The 22,684-nt window shown below is 56.0% G+C and overlaps 1 protein-coding gene across 1 annotated transcript; it reads left to right on the top strand.

The window, feature by feature from the left end:
- Nucleotides 1-874: 874 nt before the first annotated feature.
- Nucleotides 875-22,681, top strand: LHX6 (LIM homeobox 6). The gene is made up of 10 exons (XM_077769817.1): nucleotides 875-925; nucleotides 1,731-1,802; nucleotides 2,196-2,378; nucleotides 2,738-2,859; nucleotides 11,526-11,746; nucleotides 14,345-14,445; nucleotides 14,666-14,761; nucleotides 14,895-15,069; nucleotides 18,138-18,241; nucleotides 22,637-22,681. Exons 1-10 carry the CDS (start codon nucleotides 875-877, stop codon nucleotides 22,655-22,657), a joined length of 1,146 nt encoding a protein of 381 aa, XP_077625943.1. The 3' UTR covers nucleotides 22,658-22,681.
- The last annotated feature ends 3 nt before the right edge of the window (nucleotides 22,682-22,684 follow it).

The raw sequence follows: 22,684 nt of genomic DNA, 5'->3' as shown, positions 1-22,684 counted from the left end.
TTAGGGGCTCTGTCTCCCAGCCACGTGCCTGGGTCCCCCTGCCTTCCCCACCTCTGTGACACCCAGTAGTACCCTACGGAAGGTGAGGCAGGCATTAGACTGGATGGCGCAGCAAATCCCGAAGGGAAAGGGACATCCCAGGCAGTCCCTCCCAGGGGAATGCGGAGAAACAACCCCCCAGCAACCCCCACCCAGCCCAATCCCATTCAGTTGTTACCTAGCGAGGCATTTGTGCAGATTATATGTGTGGATGCCTTGTGCCCCTGTAAATGATGTGAACAGGTAACCATTTCCATCAGTATGGACACGGGTGTACCAGGACGGTGACTGCATGGACAGAGAATAACGAGCGACCCTATACGGCATCCATCTCGGTCCAAGGTGGCACCGTGGGTCCTTCTGGTACCTGTGAGTGGGGCTGTGCCCGAGGGCTGTGGGTGCCCCCTGAGGGAGGGGCGGTAGGAGAGCTGAGCGGAAAGGGGTTCTGATGCCTTTGTATGTCAGCTGTCTGAGTCTCTGCCAGCAGTTCTGAGGTTCTGTGTGTCCATCTGCCTGTGTGCGTGTGTCTCCGGGTCGCTGCCTCGCTGTGTGTGTCTCGCTCTGCCTTGGCGGGGAGGGGATTGGTCACGCATGACTCATCTTGAACCTAGCGGGGCTCCAGCGGCAGCGCGGCCGCCGCAGCTGGANGTGCGCCTGAGAGTGTGTGTCTGTGAGTGTGTGAGCGCGCGCGAGCGCGGAGGGGGGGTCGCGGAAAGCGGGAACACATTATGCAAATGTTGGAGGAATTTCTCAAAAAGCGATTTAGCAAAGACACAGGCGAATCAAGAGGAGGCGAGGCGGGTATTGTCCGTCTGAATAGGCGCTGATAGCGCCGATGCGCCGGGGGCTGTGCTGGCTCAACGCTGAGAATCCCGACGCGGGGCCGGTCCCGGGCGCGCCGAGGGGCTGGAGGGGGCTTTCTCTTCTTCTTGGACGCCTCTGTTTCCTCTTTTTGGCTCTATTTCCCCCCCGAAGCTCGCCCCCATTTTGCTCCGGGTTTCCCTCCAACGGGCCCTCGGAAGGCGCCTGAATTCGTGTCAATATCGCCGCATCAATTTCGCAGCGCGCGCTGGGCTGGAGGGCTGATGCTCCCAGCGCTCCGGGTTTTATTTTCCTCAAACACCTCCCCCACCCCATCTCCTTTTTATTTTCTTTCTTTCTCTCTTTTCTCCTTTTTGCATTTTGTGTCGAGAGGAGGAGAAGGGAGCGAGGAAGGGGGGTGGGTGGAGGGAGAAAAAATTCGATTTTTAATTACTACCATTAAAAAATCAAATTTGCAATTCTTTGGGCGGCCTGATGGATCTCACTGATTGACAGTTGGAATTGACACTCTGGCTACCTCTTATCTTGGGCATTCACGACAATTTCTAATTGCAGGTAGTTTGTGTGTGTGCGCGTGTTTTTTTTCCCCCTCAGAGGCTTGGATTGCAAGGGAACTAAGCGATTACTTCAAGAGCCACGGGTTAAGTGCAGGGAGAGGGGGAGAGAGAGGGAAAAAATCCAATCCAAATTCAAATTGCTTCATTAGAGAGACACCGCTTTTGTGGGGAAGGGCTTTAAATGCCCACTACAAAGTTAAGACTCATTGTTCCGCGCCGGTTTATATAACAGGCGCGGGGAGGCGCTGGGCTCAGGCTGCGCGGAGCCAGCTCTGCAGCCGCCGCCGCCTGAGTTCCCTCCCCCTCCCCCAGGTGATGGCCCAGCCAGGGTCCGGCTGCAAAGCGACCACCCGCTGCCTTGAAGGGACCGCGCCGCCCGCCATGGTGAGTTCGCTCGGCCCTGCCTTCGACCCCCGGTACCCCGGCTGTCCCGCCCTGGGGACCTTGACCGGCTTTCCGGCCCCGAAGCCGCGGCCCTAGCGCCGGGGCACTGCGGGAGGGCGCCGCCCCTCTCTGAGCCTCGGTTTTCCGGCCGGAAGTGTGGACTTTGACCGTCCCCAGCACCCAGGACGCGCGGGTTAAAAGTTGGGGCCGTCCCTTCCTTTCCAATAGGCCCTTCCACTCCTATCCTGTAGCCCATAGCGCGGCGTCTCGGGAGAATTTCGTTGTCAGTCGATGCGCGGGGGCCCCAGATTTGTCCTCCGAGGCGGCAGCAACCCCGGGCACCCGGCTGGGCGCTCAGCTCAGGCGCGGTTCTCCCTGTCTCCCCGACTGCAGGCTCAGTCGGACGCCGAGGCCTTGGCAGGCGCTCTAGACAAGGACGAGGGTCAGGCCTCCCCTTGCACACCCAGCACGCCATCTGTCTGCTCACCGCCTTCTGCCGCTTCCTCCGTGCCGTCCGCCGGCAAGAACATCTGCTCCAGCTGCGGCCTCGAGATCCTGGACCGGTATCTCCTCAAGGTGAGCCAGGGGCTGGGTGTTGCGTGTGTGTTGGCGGGGGTGTGGGTTGCAGCCCTGAGGACTGCAGGGAGGCGACGTCGGCGCCAGGTCCACTAAATTCCTATTCCTGGCTCAGCCGCTGCCTGACTGTGCAGCGTTGGGCAAATCTTAAGAGTCTCTGCACCCCCGGGTCTCCGTCTGAAAATTGGGAAGCGTGTATGTCTACCTTCCTAGGCGTCCTTGTTACAGAAGGAACGTAGGGCAGCCTACGCACCTTCAGACCTTCAGCGACCATCTCAGCAAATGGGGCCGGGGAGGCTGGGGCCCGGCGCGACCAGAGGCCCGCGCTGAGCCGGCCCCTTCCTCCGCCCCCTCCCCAGGTCAACAACCTCATCTGGCACGTGCGGTGCCTCGAGTGCTCCGTTTGTCGCACGTCGCTGAGGCAGCAGAACAGCTGCTACATCAAGAACAAGGAAATCTTCTGCAAGATGGACTACTTCAGGTAGGCTGCGGCCGCTGGGCCAGCAGTGTCGCCGGAGGCAGGCCCCTGGCGCGCACGGAGGACCCTTTGGCAGCGCTTGGTCTCTGGCTCCGGAGTCCCGAACCCGAGTGCACTTCCCTGCGCGCCGCGCGGGCTCAGCCCGCCCGCTCTCAGCGCCCCCAAATCAGCAGCTCCGGGCCGCGCGCCCCTGCAGGCACAGGTCCGGTCCCGCGACCCGCCTCCGGTCCCTGCGGCCCACTCGGTTTGGGTCGCGTCCCTGGCTCCGTCTCGCGTCCCGCAGAGTGTCTGGCTCCAGCTCCGACCTCCAGCGCCGCGGTCGAGCTCTGACGTCCCGGGCTCTGGCCCCGACCCGCTCCGATCCCAGACGCGATCTGGTTGCGCCTCCGGTGCGCTTCGGCTCTGGGTTCCNCCCCCGCCGCTCCGGCGTCTCTCCGGGGCCGACCCTGGGCCGGGCTCCGGACTCCCGCTCCGGCTTTGCCCTTGGCGCTGGGTCTGGTCGGGCCCCAAGCACCAGCCTCGCAGCTCTCCTATCCACGCGCCTCTTCCTAAGCCCCAACCTCTGTCTCCGGCTCCGCCTCAACTCAGACCCTGGCGTCGTTCGAGTGTCGCATTTCCCGTCTGGGATCCTGCCTGAGTCCCAGGCGCCTCTTTCAGTCTCAGCTGTGGTGTCGTTTCGGTCCAGGTTTCTGCCTCTGTCGGCCGGGGCTCTCTCTGACTCTGAGCCGCCGGGGGCGTCAGGGTTGTCGGGCACCGCAGCCGGGACCGCGAGTAGGATTAGCCTGGGCTGGGCCCTCGGAGCTGCAGAGCCGCGTCCGCGCAGCTCTCCGTAGCAGCCAGGCTCAGCCGCCCGCCGCGCCGCTCCGCCTCCGCTGCCTGCGGGCACCTGGCTCCTAACCACGTTCTCAGGCCTGCCCTGGTCATGGGGTAGAGGTCACAGCGAGGTCAGGGGCACAGCCTCCTGTGGCCTGATCCCCTTGCCGGAAGCGAGAACTTAACCTGAGGCCGGGCCACCAGGCCCACGGAGTGGGGAGAGTGGAATGGGACGGTTTCCTGGGAGGGATGCCTGTACCCAAGGGCTTTCTCGGGAAGTGGTGACAGTTGGCCCCCTGTAACCGTCACCTAGCCCACAGACCTCCTTTCCGTCCTTGCCTCTGCGGAGGTCGAGGCTTCAGGCTTCCTAGAAAAAGACCCCTGGCCCTGAGAGTCAAGGAAAGTGGTGGCAGGTAATTCCTGCCCCCTTCCCCATGGTTTTGAGTCTCCTTGGCACTTGGAAAGAGAGGATCTTGAGTCTAGGGTGAAGTTTGCAGCGTTTGGGGCTGGAGTGCTCTGGGGAAACCATAGGAAGCCTGATTCCAGAAGTGGACTCTTCCTTTGTGTATAGATGTGAACGATTATTGAAGCTGGAGTGTGCACTGGGAGAGGGGAGCTCCACCAGGCGGCCTGGGACTCAGCATGCAAGGAGTGTATGTGTGTCTCTGCTGTCCCGATCTGTGCAGTGGCACTGCGGGAATGTGTCGCTGAACAAGGTGGGGGTAATGAGGACAGTGTGTACATTCCTTTATGACAAGTATTTGTCTTTTAGTTTATATGTGTGTCAAGAGTGTGTGTCTCTGTGTGAATGTTGGGACTTTGCATGTGTGTGTGTGTGCCCGTGCACACGCAAGGTAGTCAAGACAAGATTACATCTGGACAGGGACCCAGAGGTGACAGGGCAAGAATTCAGAAATCTCATCATTCCCACCACACTTCCCCTTCTCTGAGGGAGCATTCCTGCTTAAGGCCCTAACCCTGGCATTGAGGAGCCGAGGGTGTGATGTGAATGTGGGTTTGTGCGTGTGGACTGCTACATGTGTGCGTCAGAGGGGGTGATCATTGTGTGCCATATCACCAGAGCATGAGGTCTGTGCTGTCCCATCCGACTGCTGGCTAGCCAGGCAGGAAAGGAAGGTTCAAGTCCCTGTCTTGCCACATCCCTGCTCTGTGCCTGACTCCATTTGGTTAAAAACAGAACAAACAAATAAGAAAAACCAAAAACCAAGCCACCTGCTGTTTGAGGGCTCATTGGGCTCATCAGCTGGCCAGGAACAGGGCTCCGGCCTGGGGCACTTAGCAGGATGGTGTCTCAGCCTCCTTCCGCAGAGTAAGGCAGGGCTGGGTTCCTCTCCTGGCCCTCCCAGTGATGGTGGACCTGGCAGCCTTAAAAACCACTTGTCTATGTTTCCTCGCTGTTTCGCCAGCCTCAGCTCGTGCCCAGGCTGGCATCGAGACTTCTTGGACACTGTGCTTTATACGACCTTTAAAGAGTCAAAATTTAGATCCCTACCCAACTGTTCAGAGCCTCCCCTGGCTCTGAAGTCCCTCTTCCTAGTGCGGTGGTGGGATGTGTGGCTATTGTGAGTACAGGCAGTAACTGGGCTCTGTAGGTCAACACTGAATCACCATGTGAACTTGGGCAAGTGCCTACCTCCCTCTGCTCTCAGTGTCCAACCTCCAGGATTGTCTGTCTGAGCTGCAGGGAGAAAGCCTCCGTAGAGCCTCCCTAAATGGCAGGTGCTACGGACGCCTGGCTTATCACCACTGTCACCACTGGCAGAGTGGATGCTGGGCACAGTCCCCTGATGGCACTTCCTCTGGCAGAGTCTGAGGAGCGGGGCTTGTCTGGAAGGATGGGGCCAGGCCATTTCTGGGTTGCAGGTTCTGAGCGCTAATCCTTTTCCAGTGACAAGAGCCAAAGCAAAACTAAAACAGATTTTGGGTTAAGAAAATAGACGGGATAAAAGCTCACATTCCTTGGGATGTGGGAAGAATTGGGGCTCTCCTGAGCATTTCTGTCCCAGCCAAGTCTCCCTGCAGGCATAACCCATCCCTGGCTGTGCCACCTGTAACAAAAGTCATAAAACCCACAAAAAAAGGAAAGAAAAAGCCATGGAGCGCCAGACGTGGTCAGCTCTCAGCAGCAGTCCAGGCTCTGGGCGGTTGCTGCAAGGGAGCTTTTCCTGGGGTGGCGTGGGAGGCAGACCTCTTCCTCAAGAGCTGGGGCTCAAGGGAGAGGCCGTGCACCAAGTTGCCCCAGCCCTCTGCTTCCTGAAGCCCAAGGTCAAGGGTCTGGTGGAACATGGACTGGAGCATTCTGCCCAAAGAGAGGCCAGGATCTCTCAATAGGACAGAGGGAGGGAGGAAGTGGCCAAGAGGGGCCATGGAGGGGACACAAAGGGGCTTCCATGGTCCTCTTCCCTCTGGTATTATCCCTCAGAGGAGGGTTTCTCCTCTTTTCTGTCTCTCATCTTGCCCCTCCTTGATACCCCCCACCCCCGCCATAGTCTCCCTTGGCAGAGCCTGGTGTTGGTGACTCAGGAAGTCAGAGTTAGGAAAGCCGTCCAAACTGACCAGAGAAGGAGGCTGCAGAGCATGGAGGATGCCTTTGGCAAGACTGCTAGCCCTCTCTGCCTCAGTTTCTCCAACTCTTTCTCCAAAGAAGGACCTCAGCAGCCCTTGTGGCTTCAATCCGATTCCCAGCAACCCTCACTCCCTGAGCCCTGGCAGAAAAATAAATTACCACCAGGGAAATACGATATTGCTTTTAATTTCCTCACTTTTTTGGTTAAGACTTTTTCTTTTTTCTTCCAAGAAGTGAAGAAAAGTCGGGGGGGGAAAACTAGTGTTCCTTCCTGGGCCATTCGTATCTCCACTGCCGTGAGCAACCACAACCTCAGACAGCTTTCTCTACCTCCTTCCCTCACCCCTACCCCCCACCGATCACCACTGACCTGCCGCTGCTGCTGCCTCCCAAACAGGGCATGGACTAATCTGCAGTGCCTTCCCCTTCAGCCTCCTGAAGCATCGTGCCCATTGCATGGCTGGGGAGACTGATGTCCTGGGAGAGAGGGAAGTGGAGCCCAGGGTCACATAGTGAGAGAGTGTAAGAGGGGGTGGGCAGGGGTGAGGATACTGCCTACCGGAATATGCAGAGCTCTGCTCCAGCCAGGACCTGTTAACCGGGTGCATGCCTTATCCCAGTGAATCCTCAAGTCCCCCAGGGATTATGATGCTCTCATAATCCCCACATTAGAGGAGGGGAAACTGAGGTCCTGAGAGGTGAGGTCATGCAGCTAGGAAGTGGCAGAGCCTGGGTAAGCCCCACAGCTGCGGACGCCACCATCCCTGTGTCTAAACATTCAGTACTGGTCTTTTATGGGTGGGATAGGTCAGCAGCAGCTCTCCACAAGGTGTGGTCTGTCGAATGGCAAAGACCCCTCTCTCCTGGTCCCTAAACCCTATGCCCAGTTCCACTGGCTCCACACAAAGAGCACCCTCTCTGGTGTGTGACTCCCTGGGTGGGCCCTGGTAGCACAGCACTCCTCAGAGGCTGTGACTAGATCAACTTTGTCAGGATCAGGTTACCAGGGTTCCGGGCCTTTTTGCTCCTGCCCATTGGAGTGGGGAATAAAGGGTTAATTACTGCTCCTGGCGTTGATACGGGTGGGGTTCGGCGAGTGTCCTGGGCCGGGCCAGCGGGCAGCCGGCTGAAGTTCCTGTCCGTGGCTTGGCCCCTGTGACTTAGGGCAAGCCCTCAGCCTTCTCTGGCCTTCCTCCTAGAGCCCAAGCTCCAACCGCGGGCTCCAGCGGGAGAAACCCACCCCCTCCCCCCGAGCGAGGGTCCCCAGGGAGGCTCAGAGCTGGGAAGCGGCCCCCCACCGCGGCAGAGAGCGGCCCAGCGGCCGCCAGCTGTTGGGGGACAGATGTTGGGGGAGCGGAGAGAGGAGTTCTGGGGAGGGGCCTAGGGCCGGGACCTCCGAGGCGCGGGGCGTTTTAACCTCGTAATTGCTGGTTCTGTTTTTCCTGGCTTCTTCTTCTAAGAGTTTGCCTAGAAGGGAAGGAGCAGAGGGCATAGGAAGGGCTCCACCTCCAATCCACCTTGTTTGCCTCTTAGAATCTCTCCAGGGCCATCAAGTGAGTGTCCTGAACGTAAAATAATTGAATTCTGGTGTGGGATTCCCCATCGGCTCAGCAGCTTCGTAACTAACATTGGACTTCCCACTTGAGCTTCGGTTTAGCTTCGGGAAGCTTAATACGGGGGAAGGGCTCTTTCGCTGAGGCTCATTCATCCAACCTCTCGGTATCCAGAGGAAGTAGGCCAGAAGAGTGAGTCTGACCTGGTCTAGGGCGCACAGCTCCCTCTGCACAACCACGAGTGCCCAGATGTCTCTGGTCCCTACTCCCGGGAGGGAGGGCAAGGAGATGCGCGATGCCCACCTCCCTCCTTTCGGCAGCTGCTAGGATGCGAAGCGTCCATGCCCAAAGCGCCTCAGTCCTTGGAGCCTTTACCCCACGGTGCGCGCCGGGACCCAGGGAGGCGTGCGCACAAGGCTGGGGGTGGAGGGGCGGTAGCCGCGCCCCCTAATCCCTTTGGCGCTCCCTTCGCAGCTCCCGAACACCCCATTCTTGAAGTTTCGTTGTCTCGCCGCCGATTTCGCTGCTTCCGGAATCCCGCGGCTCGGGCCTCGCTGCCCGCCTGGGAAGGAGTCTATCGGTTTGTCAGAGCCTCGATCCGTAAGCCTCCTCGTGCCCCCTTGTTTGTGCCATTGACCCCTGCCCTGGGTGGAGGAGACGTTTCAGGGGGGAGACGTTTCGGGGGAGATCCGCAGCGCACCCAAAACTGCATAATGACCCCCCACTCCAACCCACGGATCCTTCGCAAAGGTGATTTCGTTGACCGGGTCGAGCGACGGCGAGCGCGGGGAGATCCTAGGGCTGGGGCAGCTCTTGTCATTTGGGGTGACTTGTGGAGGGTGAGAAAGTTGCTTGAGAGATCACTCGCGGCGTCCTCCTCGCAGTAAGGGGCGTGCAGTGTAGGCGCTCACAGCGCCCGGGGGCGTTGCGGACTTGTGGGGCGGAAGATCCGGGCTGCTCGGGGTGTCTGGGACGCATCTCTGGCAGAGGACCAGGAATCCCGCACGGCCTCGTGCGAGGTCGGCTACTCGGGCGCAGCTCAAGGGTAGGGGCGCACGGAGACCACAGGCTGGAGACGCAGCCGCTATCACCCGGAGTCTGAAGGCCGGGGACCTTCCCTTCCCCGGGTCTCCCTTCTCCCTGGGAACGCACTCTCTGCTTTCCCGAGTCCGCTGGGCCTCAAGCCCTACGCGCGGGACTTTCTGGGACCCGTGGCTGGGAGTCGGGACGCGACGGGGTAAGACCAGGCCCTTTTCCAGTTAATACACCTGGGATCCAGTCCCTATCATCTCCCGCCCTGCTGCCTTCGCGGGTTCTAGGTTCCTTTTGCACCTCAGAGCGGACCTGATCCCAGCCCAGGTCTTTGTGATCTTGGGCAAGTCACTCATTCTCTCTGAACCTCCAACTCCATGTGTGCAAAGTGGGTGCTGGAGTCTCCACTAACGCGGTTGCGCAAAGTCGAAGGTGTACGGTGAAGACGGTGCGCCCTGGGTCCCTGGAGCGCTTTAAGGGCTCTGCACACTGCTGGCAGCTGCCTCCTCTCCAAGGCCGGAAAGTGCTCCTAATCCGCGAACGAGTCCGGCAGCGGAACCCCTAGTCCGCCCGGCGGCGAGAGTAGGCAGGGGTGGGCTAAGCGGTTTCCTCTCCCCTTTGCTGAGGAATTGGGAAAGAAACCGCGGGCTGTACTAGGCTGTCCCCTGGGGAAGCCGAGTTTCCGAGGTCGGGAGCCGCCTCAGTTTAGGGGGCGGTTGATCCAGCAAAGGCGCACAGTGCAGCCTGGCTTAGCAAACGGCACTGCCAGCGACAGGGTCCCCCTGCGGTCCTGGTCAGAGACAGTGGCGTTAGAGTTACGTCTGGGAGCCGGGCTGGCCAAGGCCCCCGCGCTCCCTCTTTCAGGTCAACCCAAGATCGTTTATTCAATTGACAGTTGCTTGAGTTTGGCAAGGCCAAGTGAGGCTGTAACCAGAAAGTATTTGCTGGGCTGTTTTCTCCACACAAGTCACAAGGGTTTCCCAACGCTCCTCCGGGTGCAAGTGTGCGGGCCCTGGGGACACAGAGGCAAATCTTCTTGGTCCTCTCCCAGGACTGCTGGGGGTGGGAGGGAGAGCCAAAGAATCTGACATTTACAACCCTGTCTGACCAATGTAGACAGCGTGATGCCGGGACTGGAGGACTCTGCAGGGAGGGAGGAGGTGTGAAGAGCACAAAGTCTGTGCAAAGGCCTGGGCTGGGAAGGTGCTAAAGAGGGGGCCATGGAGACCTGGCACTGACCTTCCACTGTGGCTGCCTGGGACTCCTGTTTGGATGTGGGGTGGGGAAAGTCAGGGAGGAGATGAGTTTAAGAGGTTATGGTCTGCTGGGCTTTGTAAATGCCAAGGATCTTGGACCAGATCCTGAGGGGTAGAGTGGAATCAGCAAAGGGTTTTAAGCAGGGCAGGACAGGATTTGCTGCGCGTGCTGGAAACTTCGCCATGGCCACTGCGCGGAGGAGTGGTTGGCAGGGGTGGGTCTGGAAGCAGGAATCAGGGCAGATACTGGCCTAGGAGGGCAGCTGTGGGACTGGAGAGGAAATGGATCCCAAAGATACTTAGAAAAAAGAACCAACAGTGCCCGATGATCGGTTAGATGTAGGTTTGAGGAACGGGAGGAGTGAATGATTTAGGTTTCCAAGCTTGGGGCTCTGGATGATTGGTAACATCATCCCCTGAAAGAGTGTGCAGCAGAGGAAACTGAGGCTTAAAGGACTGGGGCAGGGTCAAAGGGTGAGTCATCTACTTAAGGAACAAACCTTCCCAGGTGCTGAGGGGTCAGGCCTTGGGCTGACTTCTGGGACAGGGTAAACCAGGCTCCTGCTGCTTCTTGGAGGGGCTCGCAGTCTGGTGGTGGAGGGAGCCATACCCAAATAGCTGCACCATGAAGGGGGAGAAGATGGGGGGAAGTCCGGACAAGGAAGGCTTAAGGGGGAGGAGGCATTCGGTCTGCCCCCTCCTTTTGTCTTTTTAACATTTACTGTTAGAATGCCATGGGCTCCAGAGTCTGGGACTGGATGGGCACGTAAGAGACTGTAAAGTACTAAGCAGTAGTCATTGCTGTGATCACCTAGTTCAGCTCAGGGCGAGGAAAGTGAGAACTAAGAGGGGTTAAACAGTTTACTCAAGGGCACAAAGCCAGTAAGTGCATATCTTTCTATGCTTCCAAGAAACCCTGAGGATCTCTACAGCTGGGGTACAGTTTATTCATCTTGGGTTTCTATCCTTGCAAGCTGTGTGACCTTATGCAACTTACTTTACCTCTCTGGTCCCCCATTTTTCTCACTGGCAACATGAAGATTAGTTGGGATAATCAACATAAAACACTTAGAATCTTGCTGGGCACGTGGTAAGTGCCCAAAATTTTGCCTGTTATTATATTATTATGTTTTCTGTAACACTTAAGATATATTGGAGTGAAGAGATTAGTTATATATGAATATAAGGAGTCATTGTAGAAAATTTGGAAAACTCAGAAAAGCACTAAGAAGAAAATAAAACCACCCACCAGCTCACCTTCAGAGTAAGCAGGTGTCTGCAGGGGGGTGGAGTATGGGGTAGATCCAGGCAAAGGGGAATTTGTGAGTGAGCAAAGGCCAGGAGACAACGTGCTGGCGGGCCACTGGGAGGGGAAGGGGTAGCCTGTCTGAGCCTCGCCACCCCCTTTCCTGCCCCGGTGTCCCGCAGCCGATTTGGGACCAAGTGTGCACGGTGCGGCCGACAGATCTATGCCAGCGACTGGGTGCGGCGGGCACGCGGCAACGCCTACCATCTGGCCTGCTTCGCGTGCTTTTCGTGCAAGCGCCAGCTGTCCACGGGCGAGGAGTTTGGTCTGGTCGAAGAGAAGGTGCTGTGCCGCATCCACTACGACACCATGATCGAGAACCTCAAGAGGGCCGCCGAGAACGGTACCCAACCCGCCCCACCCAGCACCCTGCCACACCTCTGTGCCCAGCCCTCTCCCACCCCAGCCCAGCACCCCAGGAACTGACCACACTGCTCTGGAAGCAGGCGCTCCCTTTATCGCCTAGAGGCTGAGTAGGTGGGGCTGCGCTCGGGGCATGCGCTCTTGGCCCACCGTTTGCTTGGGAATCTGAAGCGGTAGTCTGTCTCTGCAGCTGTTTCCTCATCTGTAAAATGGAGCTCATGATAAGACACCTTCTCAAAGACAGATGAGTCCATGTGCTGTAAAGGCAGGAGGCACTCACTGAACGCTAGAGCTGATTCTCACAATGGGACGGCCTACTCCCCTTTTAGACAGTTCCGGTTGGCCTGAGGGCTGATCCCTTCAGGCTGCCTGGAACTGGGCACGAGCCAGTCCTAGAGAGATGATGCGACTCTGTTCTCCCATCCCACGCCAGCAGCTCCAAACCAGAAGTTTGGGTGGGGGGTTTCATCCTACACTGGGAGGGAAAAGGCCTTTGAGTCTGGAGACCTGAGCTCCAGTTTTGCTTCTGGCATGCTGTACTTCTATATGAAGTTTCCTTTCTTATCTGGGCCTCAGTCTCCCCAACTGTGCAAAGAGAGATGGGTCAACTAGAAAGATCCCTAAATCTCTTCTGGCTCCAATACTGTGTTGTTTCCTCAAGACACACAGGCCTGCAGACAGGGTTCATACCTTCCAGGGACTATGAGGACTGAGTCACAAATGGGTCAGTGGCTAGAAAGTGGGGAAGAATGGAGGCTGGCTGAAGGCAGTCAGGGACCCTTCCTATGGTTTTCCTCTCCGGGTCTTTGGAAGCTGCTAGCTTCCCTGTAATGCGGATTATTTTGTGTCATCCTTACAAAAAACCCTCGGAAGTAGCTGATGTGTCCCCATTTTACAGATGAGGAAACAGGCAGAGGTTATCTTCGGTATGTGATTTGCCAAAGGTTACATCCTAGAAGGTCTGCTTAACTCCAAAGCCCAGGCTTTTAAGCACCATACCATACTACCCCATTCCAAAGTTCCAGGGACCCCTAAATCAGACCTCATTAAGCAAAGGAGGCTGCTGGGATGCGGCTGCCCCTCTAAGTTTCATTTTCCCATTGGAAAGATAGCACAGCAATCCATGTTCTGCCTGCTCTCCGATGGAACATTAAAACCACAGAGTGTCTGTCCCATCCTCAGGGCCTCTCGGGAGGTGTGTGGACCACCCTGCCTCAATTTCTAGCCCGGGGACTAGTCAGGAATCCTCAGAATGTTCCAAACTGTGGCCACACCAAGGCTATCACTTTCTCTTGCCAGGACCAGGACTAAGTGGGTCTAAATGGGAAGCAAGTGAGCCTGGGGTTGTAGGAAATTACCCGCAGTGGCGGGCAAGTCAGCAGTGGTGCTGGGATGGAATCTCAGGAGGCTGGGCTCCCCCTACACTATGGCCCATCAGTGACCCCAGGCTTCTTCCACATCTGGACCAGTCAGGACCGCCCCTACCCACAGCCTGGCAAAGCTACAGCTCTAACTCTCACATGTAGGCCGACCCCAGACTCAGATCTCCTCTACTGAGCAATCCTCAGTTTCAGTTACTGTTTTTCTTTTAAACTTAAAACACACCCGCCCATCATAGAAAATTTAGAAAAGATGGCTAAGCAAAAAGAAGAAAATAAAGATCACTCTAAATGTCACCACCTCTCATATTTTAGTGTCTATCTTCCCAGATTTTCCTCCTATGTATGTATGGTGGCATGTTTGTTTGTTCCCCCCCAGACATAGTGTTTTTCCTAATTAAAAAAAAGTACAACTAGTTGTGTGAACAGTAGTGGAATTACTGGTGATTTTTATTTTCTTCTTTGTGCTTATCTGAATTTTCTGAGTTTTTGAGAAGGAGCATGTATTACTTAGAAAAAAATGAGGTATTAAAAATAAAATGGGAATATATTTAGTGTGATTGTAAAAGTAATAGAAGTAGAAAGAGAATGGCTAACCTATGCTCCAGTGAACAAAATTAAACCTTGGAGAAATAAAGTGACATGTGATTGTTGTAAAAACCTCAGAAATTACAGAAATATTGCAGTAGAGTCATGACTGCACTCTTCAGAAGTAACCACTGCTAGCACCTTGGCATTTATCCTTTCAAATTTTTTGCTTCCATACTTTTTTTTTCAAAATTCGAACCGCAGTTCTGTAACCTGCTTGCATCTTATGTCCACTGGCCCTTGGTTTCCCCAGTTTAGCTCAGAGAGAGTTCAGCTTGGGGCGCTAGGGTCAGCCACTAGACGGAAAGGTCTTTGTCAGGGCTTTTCTTCTCTTTGAGCTTTAGTTTCTTTCCTCTGCTGTAAAATGGGACTGTGAGACAGACAGACACAAAAGGCACAGGGCAAGAGCAGTGTCTGGTACTGAGCAGACGCTCAGAAATGAAAGCCCCTTTACCTAAAGACAGAGCTCAGGGACTAGAACTCTGGGATCCCCGCTCCCAGCCAACTCCGCTCCTGACCCTTCCAGGGACCAGCTGCCCCCACCCCCGTCCTTTCCAGGATGCCACTAGAAGAGATGGGGACGCGTGGTCAGCCACTTCTGTCACCCCCAGGGAACGGCCTCACGCTGGAGGGGGCAGTGCCCTCGGAACAGGACAGTCAGCCCAAGCCGGCCAAGCGCGCGCGGACGTCCTTCACCGCTGAGCAGTTGCAGGTACCCGGGCCGGCCGCGAGTGGCCGAGGCTGTGGGCGGGGCCCGGACGTGGGCGGAGCCGAGAGGGCCTCTGGCTCCGCCCCCTCTGCCCAGACCTGCGGGTGACGGGGAGGGGCCGTGGCTGTCTGGGGCGTGGCCTCCGGGCCGGAGCCTCTGATTGGGCCGGGGTCTGGGAGACCTCCGCGCGTTCCTGTCTCACTGCCCCCTTTGCTCCCCGCAGGTTATGCAGGCGCAGTTCGCGCAGGACAACAACCCCGACGCACAGACGCTGCAGAAGCTTGCAGACATGACGGGCCTCAGCCGGAGGGTCATCCAGGTGGGNCTCCAGCGGGTAGCTGGGATGCAGAGGAGCCGCAGGCCCGGTTGCACGTGGCCACCCTTACCCAGGAGGCGACGAAGCTGTCCGACCCTTTTCCGTGAGGCTGAGGCTGCTGAGGCTGTCGTTCCAGGTGTGGTTTCAAAACTGCCGGGCGCGTCATAAAAAGCACACACCGCAGCATCCCGTGCCGCCCTCCGGGGCGCCGCCGTCCCGCCTCCCTTCCGCCCTGTCCGACGACATCCACTACTCCCCGTTCAGCAGCCCCGAGCGGGCGCGCATGGTCACCCTGCACGGCTACATTGAGAGTAAGTGACCGCCACAGCTAGGCCGCCTAGCCTGCGGGCGAGGGGTCACGGAGGAGCGCGCGCGGGAGGTGCAAGCGTGGTGGGTGAAGGCCTTTCGGAGCCTGGTGGGTGAAGACGTGGGGTCTGCGGTCCCTCGGACCTAGGGCTTGGGGAGAGGGGCTACGTTTCCGGTCTCTGCCTTAGTGAGACGGGACCCTTCGTAGAGAAAACCCATTCTACCATTCAGAAAATACTTTCCAAGTATCCACTGTGTGCCAGGTCCCATGGACTAGGGAGAGAACAAGATGGGTAAAGTCTTTGCCCTGGTGAAACCTGCATTCTAGTGGGAGAGACAACACAGCATGGTAACCAGACAGATGAGTGTGTGGTTTTAGTTGTGTGATGATTGCTATAGGAACGGTGCTGGGTGCGAGCATGTGGGGATGCCGCCTCTGAGCAAGCTGAGCCTGGAAGGATGGGTAGGAACTCATGAGACACCAGGAGAGGGGAGGCAGGAGTGCTGGGCAGCAGAGGAGCTGAATGCAGGCAGGCGTTAGCCCGGAAAGCGTCGTGGCATGGGTGTGTCTGCGGCTGCAGAAGAAGGCCAGTGTGGCGGGAGTATCCCCATCCACCCTCCTTGAACTTCAGTATCCTCATCTGTAAACGGAGACACTAGTAATGCTCACCTCACAGGGTTCTGGGGGTCCACTCGTGTGTTCAGTAAATACTTTCTGAGTGCTTTCTGTGCTAAGCGCTGGGATACAGCGGAGAACACAATAGTCAAACTCTGTGTGCTCCTGGGGCTCACATTCCGGAGCAGGACATGGGTGGAGAGACAATCAACTAATAAAGGAGGGAAGGCTGGCGTGCCAGTGGGGACTGGATGCCATGGGAAGGATGGAGTGGGCTGTGGTGGAGTGACCTTTGAGCAGGGACCTGGAGGAGAGAGGGAGTAGCCTTGTGGATTTCTGGGGGATGAACATTCAGTGACTGCTATGGAGCAGGTGCTTATTACAGATTTCCATTCCCGTTGAGCTTGTTTGTTTCCTCAAAGCTGGGCATGACCAGGAAAACAGAAGTGGCCACAACATACCCACAAACATGAATCCTCCCTTCTCTGTCTCCAAGTAAAGTGGAAAGAGAAGGAGGGGTCGGAGAGAGCCCTGCTGTTTACCGAGCCTCGGCCATGTACCAAACACTATACTAAGCCTGTTTGTAAACATCAGACATCCCTCTCTCATTGTGCAGAGGAGAAAACCAAGGGTCCACAGTAAGTTAACGGGAGCCAATATTCCTTAATGGTTGATTGTGGGCTTTGGGGTCAGGCTTCTAATGCCATCCCTGCCACCAACTAGCTGTGTGACATCAGGCAAGCTTCTTAGCTTCCCTGAATACCAATGTCCTCATCTGTAAAAACAAGGACAATAAGGATACTTATCTCAGAGCAGTGTGTGAACATCAGATGAGATCACTGACTTCAAGTCTCCGGCATTCAGTAGCTGCTGGATAAATATTCACTGCTCTTGTAATGGTGGTGGTTCTGGCTGGCACAGCTGGCAATGCAGAATCCTGCCTACCGCACCAGGTGGTCTGTTGGAAACCACGTCTCTTTGCACTGTTCCATTTCTGAACCATCTGCTCTGTAGGAGGGACTTTTCTTCCTTTCTTTTCTAAACACTGACTTATGTTCAGGCTGCACAGAGCCCACCGAACAGCTAGTTCATCTGTTAAAGGCGCCAAAGACCAGGGCAGGGACTGGGCTACCAGCTAGCGCTTGCTACGGGGTTGGTAAGGGATCTAGATGACTCTCTTGGAAGTGGGGCCACAGTCCTGGAAGGACTCCCTACATACTTTGTCAGTTAAGCCTACATATGTCTTTGTCGTTCCGAGAAGGGGCTGAGGTCCCCTTTCCTCTTCCCCTTCAGGTGGAACCCACCTCGGGGTGTTTGGACCTGCTGCTTCTTGCTGCATGACCGAAGGACAACCTCAGCAGTTTGCTTTGCTATTAACAAAATCACACATGTCTGAGTTTCCTGGGGTCTTAGAGCTTGGAATCTGATAAAAAGCTTTGGAAGTGGAACCCAGAAAGATGCCCATGCACACGTCATTTTCCATGTGAAAACGACTGTTTGTGGACTCCTAGAACACCCTGCATTAAGGATCCCTAATCTTATACACCTGCCTTATTCTACAGATGAGGGCACTGTGGCTCAGAAAGGCACAGTGACTTGTCCTATGTTACATATGAATTGTTAAGTCTCTGTACAGGGCTTTTCCCCCTGCGCCAAAGAGGAAGAAGTGTGGGGACAAGAGAGGCCATGGACTTCTCCACTGTAGTGGTAAAGCACTGAAACATGAGAGGTTTGGGTCAGATATGAGGATGGACTTTCCCCCACAGTTTTAGATTTTGGAATAAGATACAGAGATTCATGGCACAAATACTCAAAGAGTACCTACTGGATGTCATGCCTCATTTTAGGTACTGGAAACCCATCAGGATCTAGAGTCTGGAAGATCGTAGAGTCAGACAAAAATTCCTGCCCTCATTAGACCTTGCATCCTGGTTGGCAAAGACAGATAATGCCAAGGAAATAATAGGTATATACAGTCAGTCAGATGATGGTAAGTGCTAAGGAGGAGAAGTAAAGCTGGGGAGGAGGAGAGGGAGGGGAGGTGAGTGCAGTTATAAATAGGGTGGTCAGGGACAGCATCATTAAGAAGGTGACATACAAGTGCAGGGTCCTCTAGGAGGTACATGGGGAAAGCCTGAGTGACACCTGGGAAACAAGAAGGTACAAGGCACCAAGGGAGGATCCTAATAATGGGGTACGGCCTATATATAGATGTTAAATACATATCCATTTAGGAGTGTTTATTTATCAGTGAGCTGGGCAGTTACAACATAGCACTTTACAGATTTTCACACAGGACATTACAACCACTCTATTGAAGTTTGGCCCAGGGCCACACAGAGCTGGTAAGTGGCCAGAGTGACACTGGTTGCAGGGCTCCAGCCCACTGAGCACGGGGCACATGGGCTCCTGCATAGAGGCTGCCAGATGGGCTCCAACGCATCCTTTCGTCCACAGGTCAGGTACAGTGCGGGCAGGTGCACTGCCGGCTGCCTTACACCGCACCCCCCGTCCACCTCAAAGCCGATATGGATGGGCCGCTTTCCAACCGGGGTGAGAAGGTAAATGGAGCCGGGCTGGGTATGGTGGGTGAGAGTCTTCCTGCTGGGGATGGATTTCAGGAGGCCCCATGCTGCTCTGTCTCTCTGGCCAGCATATTCCAGCCACACTCCTCCCCTCCGCCCTGGCCTGGCCCCCCCGAGGTGGTCACTTGAGCGGCGCGTTCTATGTGTGCAGCCACTCCAGGCCTCCTCATAGCCTCCCACCAATAATTGGCCTTCTTTTTTTCAGATTTGTGAATTTAGCTACTTTGCTCAAAACTTGTGGTTCCAGGAAAGGCTTATGTCACACACCACCCTGTATCCCACCCTAACACCCGTCCCTCCTCCTTTCTCCTTTTTATCCCTGTCTATTAGGCATGGATACCCCTATCTTGGGGGGGCCTGGGATAGCACACCAGTGGGTGATGTTGGCCAACAGGCAGGGCCTCCTTTGTGGAACTGGGATCTCTGGTTATCTCAAGCATCAGGACTGAACAGCCAGAAGGATGCTTAGGTATCCCCCAGCCAGTGGCTTGAAAGCTTCACAAAAAAATTTATTTTCATAACACAGATAAAAGTAGATAGAGTGCTCCAGTTGAAACCACAGAGTGGGTAGAAAGCCCACCTCCCTCAGTGCCAAGACACCTGTCAGTGAGCCTTGCCCCTGTCCTAGGACAGCCCCTTATTTTAGGGGTGGAGAAATTGAGGCCTGGCTTGCTCCAGGTCCCAGAGCCCAGATGGGAACCTGTACGCTTCCTCATTCATTCAACTGATGTTTACTATGCACTGACTTTGCCCGGCAGCCCTGAGTCAGTTGCCAGAAGCATAGAGATGAGCAGAGAGCATGGTTCTTGCTCTGTGGGGGCCACAGCCTGCAAGGAAAGCACAACGCAGCGTGATGAAACTAATGGGGGAGGCCAGGGAGCTGGAGAGTGGGGGCACAACTCAGGAGGACTTTCCAGAGAAAGGCAACATCTGCCCACAGGCCTGAAGACTGAATCAGAGTTCGCTGTCAGTGCAGAGCCTGATGTGGGTCTCGAACCCACGAACCGTGAGATCGAGCTGAAGTCGGTCGCTTAACTGACTGAGCCACCCAGGTGCCCCAAGATTTTATTTTTTTAAGTAACGTCTGTACCCAACATGAGGCCTGAACTCACAACCCCAAGATCAAGAGTTGTATGCTTTACTGACTGAGCCAGCCAGGAGCCCTTATTTTATTTTATTTTTCTAGTTTCATTGAATGGAGGCCTCTTTTAGAAACACCTCAGTAGCAGTCCTCGGGGAGGCAGGGAGCCCCAGGAGTCAGCAGGTGTGGCGGGCCCGGAGCACTGGGCCAGTGCCTTCCAGCTGGGAGAATCTCCAGAGACCTTCCAGGCCAGCAGAGCTCAGTCTCGGCATGCATCAGAAGCACCTGGGAAGCTTTTAAAGAAGCAGGTTCCCCAGCCACACCCGGCAGAGTCTGCTGGGGAGGCCGAGGGTGAGGGGCCCTCCTCCAGGACACCTCTGCTTATTCTGTCTCCTGAATGAGCACCTGCTGTGTGCCAGGCTCTGTGCCGGGCACCATGGGGCAGGTCTCTGGGGCAGACAGCCTAGCTGGGCGGATGGATTTGTAAATAAATAAACGGTAGCACGTAATACAAAATCCCGCAGACCCGGTGGTGGGTGAGAGTTCCCCGTGGACACCCGCCAAGACTGCCCTGCTCACACCAAGAGCTGCTGTTGCTTCAGCAACTCCACTCATGCAGGTGCATTACGGACCTTGTCGATGGATGCCTTCCGAGCACTTTGTGGGTGTGGGGATGGCCATCCTTGTGGTAAAAATAAGGAAACGGAGGCTCAGAAGCGTGGCGTGACTTGTGCAGGGATGCCTCGACTCTGTTGGACTCTGAAGTCCGTATAGGTCAGTCATCACTTCCTCTCGTGCAGCACTTTACAGTGTACACAGGGCTCTCTCTGACCTCACCCCTCACAGCCTCGCGGGGAGGATGATTCTGACTGAGTCCATTTCACACCTGCAGAAACCTGGGCTCGGGGCAGGAGCTCACCAGCGTCACACAGTGAGTGTGGGTAGAGCTGGCCTCGATCCTAGGACTACCCGCTTGGAGCTGCCACTCTCCTGCGAGAGGGCACTTGTCCCGTCAGACCTGTCGCAGGGACTGTAGAGGCAAGCTGGCGCAGTCCCTGTCCTGAAGGAGCATGTGACTTAGAGCAGGAGGCAAGCAGGGTGACAGGGCAGTTGAGGTGACAGATGACCATGGGCCTTGAGGACCCAGAAGAAGGGGTGAAGAGCTGTAAGAGAGAAGCAGGGAATGGGAAGAAGGGCGTTCCATGTCAAGAGAAGAGCATGTGCAAAGGGACGGAGGCGTGGAAGAGCCTGGGTCTGAGGGACCGAGGGATGTTTAATGTGGTGGAAGCCTGAGGAGGTGACAGGGGTCACATAACGAAGGGCCTGGACCAGGCCCAGTGGGGAGAGGAGGGGAGCCTTGGAAATGTTTAGGGTTGGGCTCAGCATTTGGAGCTGAGCCCTTGTCTCCTGGTTACTCAGCTAAGCTTGTGGTCATGTCTGGTTCAGTCTGAAGGATGAGCCAGTCTCGGGTCTGGCAGCTCTTGCCGTACAAGGTTTCTGGCCCCCGGGTCTGGCTGCTGAGCCAGAGTTTTCTCTTGCTGGGCCTCATCCCCAACGTCACATCCAGCAGCTCTGGGGAAAAAAAATGTCTCTCACTCCTTCATGACCTCCCACCCTCTCCCTGTCAGCCCTTCCTGCCAGCTCCTGGGGACCTTTTCTGTCTGTCTCTTGCCAAACCCACAAGGCCTGGTGGTGGGTTATGTGTGATCAGGGCAAGCCTCTGAAGACTTTCTCCCAAATACCTCCTGGTCTGCCTGGCCCTGCTGTGAAGAGACTCAGTATGCCCTGGGGCAGGCTCCGAGCGGGTGAGGACAGTGCTCTGAGCATTTTCCTGGAGGACCCCCTGCTTCCACCACATTGTCCTTTGGCCATACACTCCTGGAAGTTTCCAGAACCGTATTTCTTCTTGGTCATGTCCCCACAATTTCAGAGCTTGGAAAGCCCTTAGAAATGAGGGCCATGTGTCATTGATCAGACGGAGAGACTGAGGCCCACAGAGGGCAGGGTCGTACCAGAGTTATCCCTCTAAAGGCAGCTTCTCTTAATAAGAGCCCAAAGCCAGGCCTCCCGGAGGTCAGAGAAGGGCAGTGTCCAAGTTTGGGTGAGCCAGTGCGGTGTGAGCTCTGAAGGCAGCCAGACCTCGAATCCCAGCTCTGCCCTCCCTCTCACTGTGAGACCTGGGAACACAATTAGCTTCTCAGAGCCTCCATTCCCACACCCACAAGATGGGGAGCATAATTGTTGCCACCACCTAAGGTTGTTGCTGAGAGGAAACGCGATAATGTAGGTGAAGCATTTGGCACAGTGCACGGTACATGGAATGTGCTCCGCAGATGCTGGTTGTTTCCATTATGCTTATGGAGATTGTCACCACTGCTTTCCTCCAGCTCCTCCTTCGGGTAACTGATCTGAGCAAGGAACATTCCTGATCAGAAAGTGGAATGGCCATATGGCCATGCCTACTGGATGTCCCTGGACCCCTTGAAAGCGCCTCCTGACATGTTACTCTGAAAAGGCACCTCCCACTGACTAGCCAGCCAGTACTCCTTGACCTGAACTTCAGGGGATTGGCCTTGTTGATGGCGATGAGAAGTCAGCCAGGTGCTTTAGGTAGAAGGGGGAGAGGGAAAGGGGCAGACAGCTCCTGATCACCCACTGTGTGTCAGGCACCTGGCTGCCCCTTGACTTGGTGATGACAAAGTGCGTGAAGTGCTTGGCCCGCAGCCCGATGTGTAGTGAGCATCGATGACTGTTGTCACCAGGGCCTCACAGGGGCTATGTATTACAACAAAGAGAGCTTGGTCTGGGGCCAGGCCTGTGCTGCAGGACCCGGGCCACCTCTGCCTAGCTGTGTGATCATGAGCTTACTGATTTGCACCCCTCTGGGCCTCAGGACCCTCCCTGTCAAGTGCAGATAATGGCGGGACCCCCTCACGGGGTTGAGTCTTCTGTCACATAACGTAGGGAAGACTTTGCACAGTGCCCGGAGCAGGGCGCAGTGCCCAGTGGACGTGCGCTGCTGCTCTTGTATCTCACTGAATCCTCCCCATTCTGAGAGAGGGGTTTCGTCATCCCATTTTACAGACGAGGAAACAGGCTCAGGGAGGTGCAGTGACTTGCCCAGGGTCTCACAGCAAGTGAGTGACAGACAGAGCTAGAATTGGAACCCAGATCTGGGCCCTGAGCCACGCTTGTTCTCCGTGCCTTCAGGGGACCTCTTGGGGGGTTGCCGGGGGCCAGAGCGGGGGCGTCAGGTCCCCAGCTCAGCCCCCTCCCCTGCCCTCTTGCAGGTCATCCTTTTCCAGTACTAGCGGCCGTTGGCCCTTCCGCATCCGTCC

Source organism: Crocuta crocuta, unplaced genomic scaffold, assembly GCF_008692635.1.
Source record: "Crocuta crocuta isolate KB4526 unplaced genomic scaffold, BGI_CrCroc_1.0 scaffold95, whole genome shotgun sequence".
Taxonomy (NCBI): Eukaryota; Metazoa; Chordata; class Mammalia; order Carnivora; family Hyaenidae; genus Crocuta; species Crocuta crocuta.
Note: the sequence above shows the minus strand (reverse complement) of the source record. Positions and strands in the feature narration are given on the sequence as shown.

Coding starts and splice junctions, on each gene's coding strand:
- LHX6 (XM_077769817.1), top strand. CDS start 875: ATGCGCCGGGGGCTGTGCTGGCTCAACGCTGAGAATCCCGACGCGGGG. Junction 926..1,730: donor AGAATCCCGACGCGGGGCCG/GTCCCGGGCGCG, acceptor CCCCTCCCCCAG/GTGATGGCCCAGCCAGGGTC. Junction 15,070..18,137: donor CCTGCACGGCTACATTGAGA/GTAAGTGACCGC, acceptor TTTCGTCCACAG/GTCAGGTACAGTGCGGGCAG.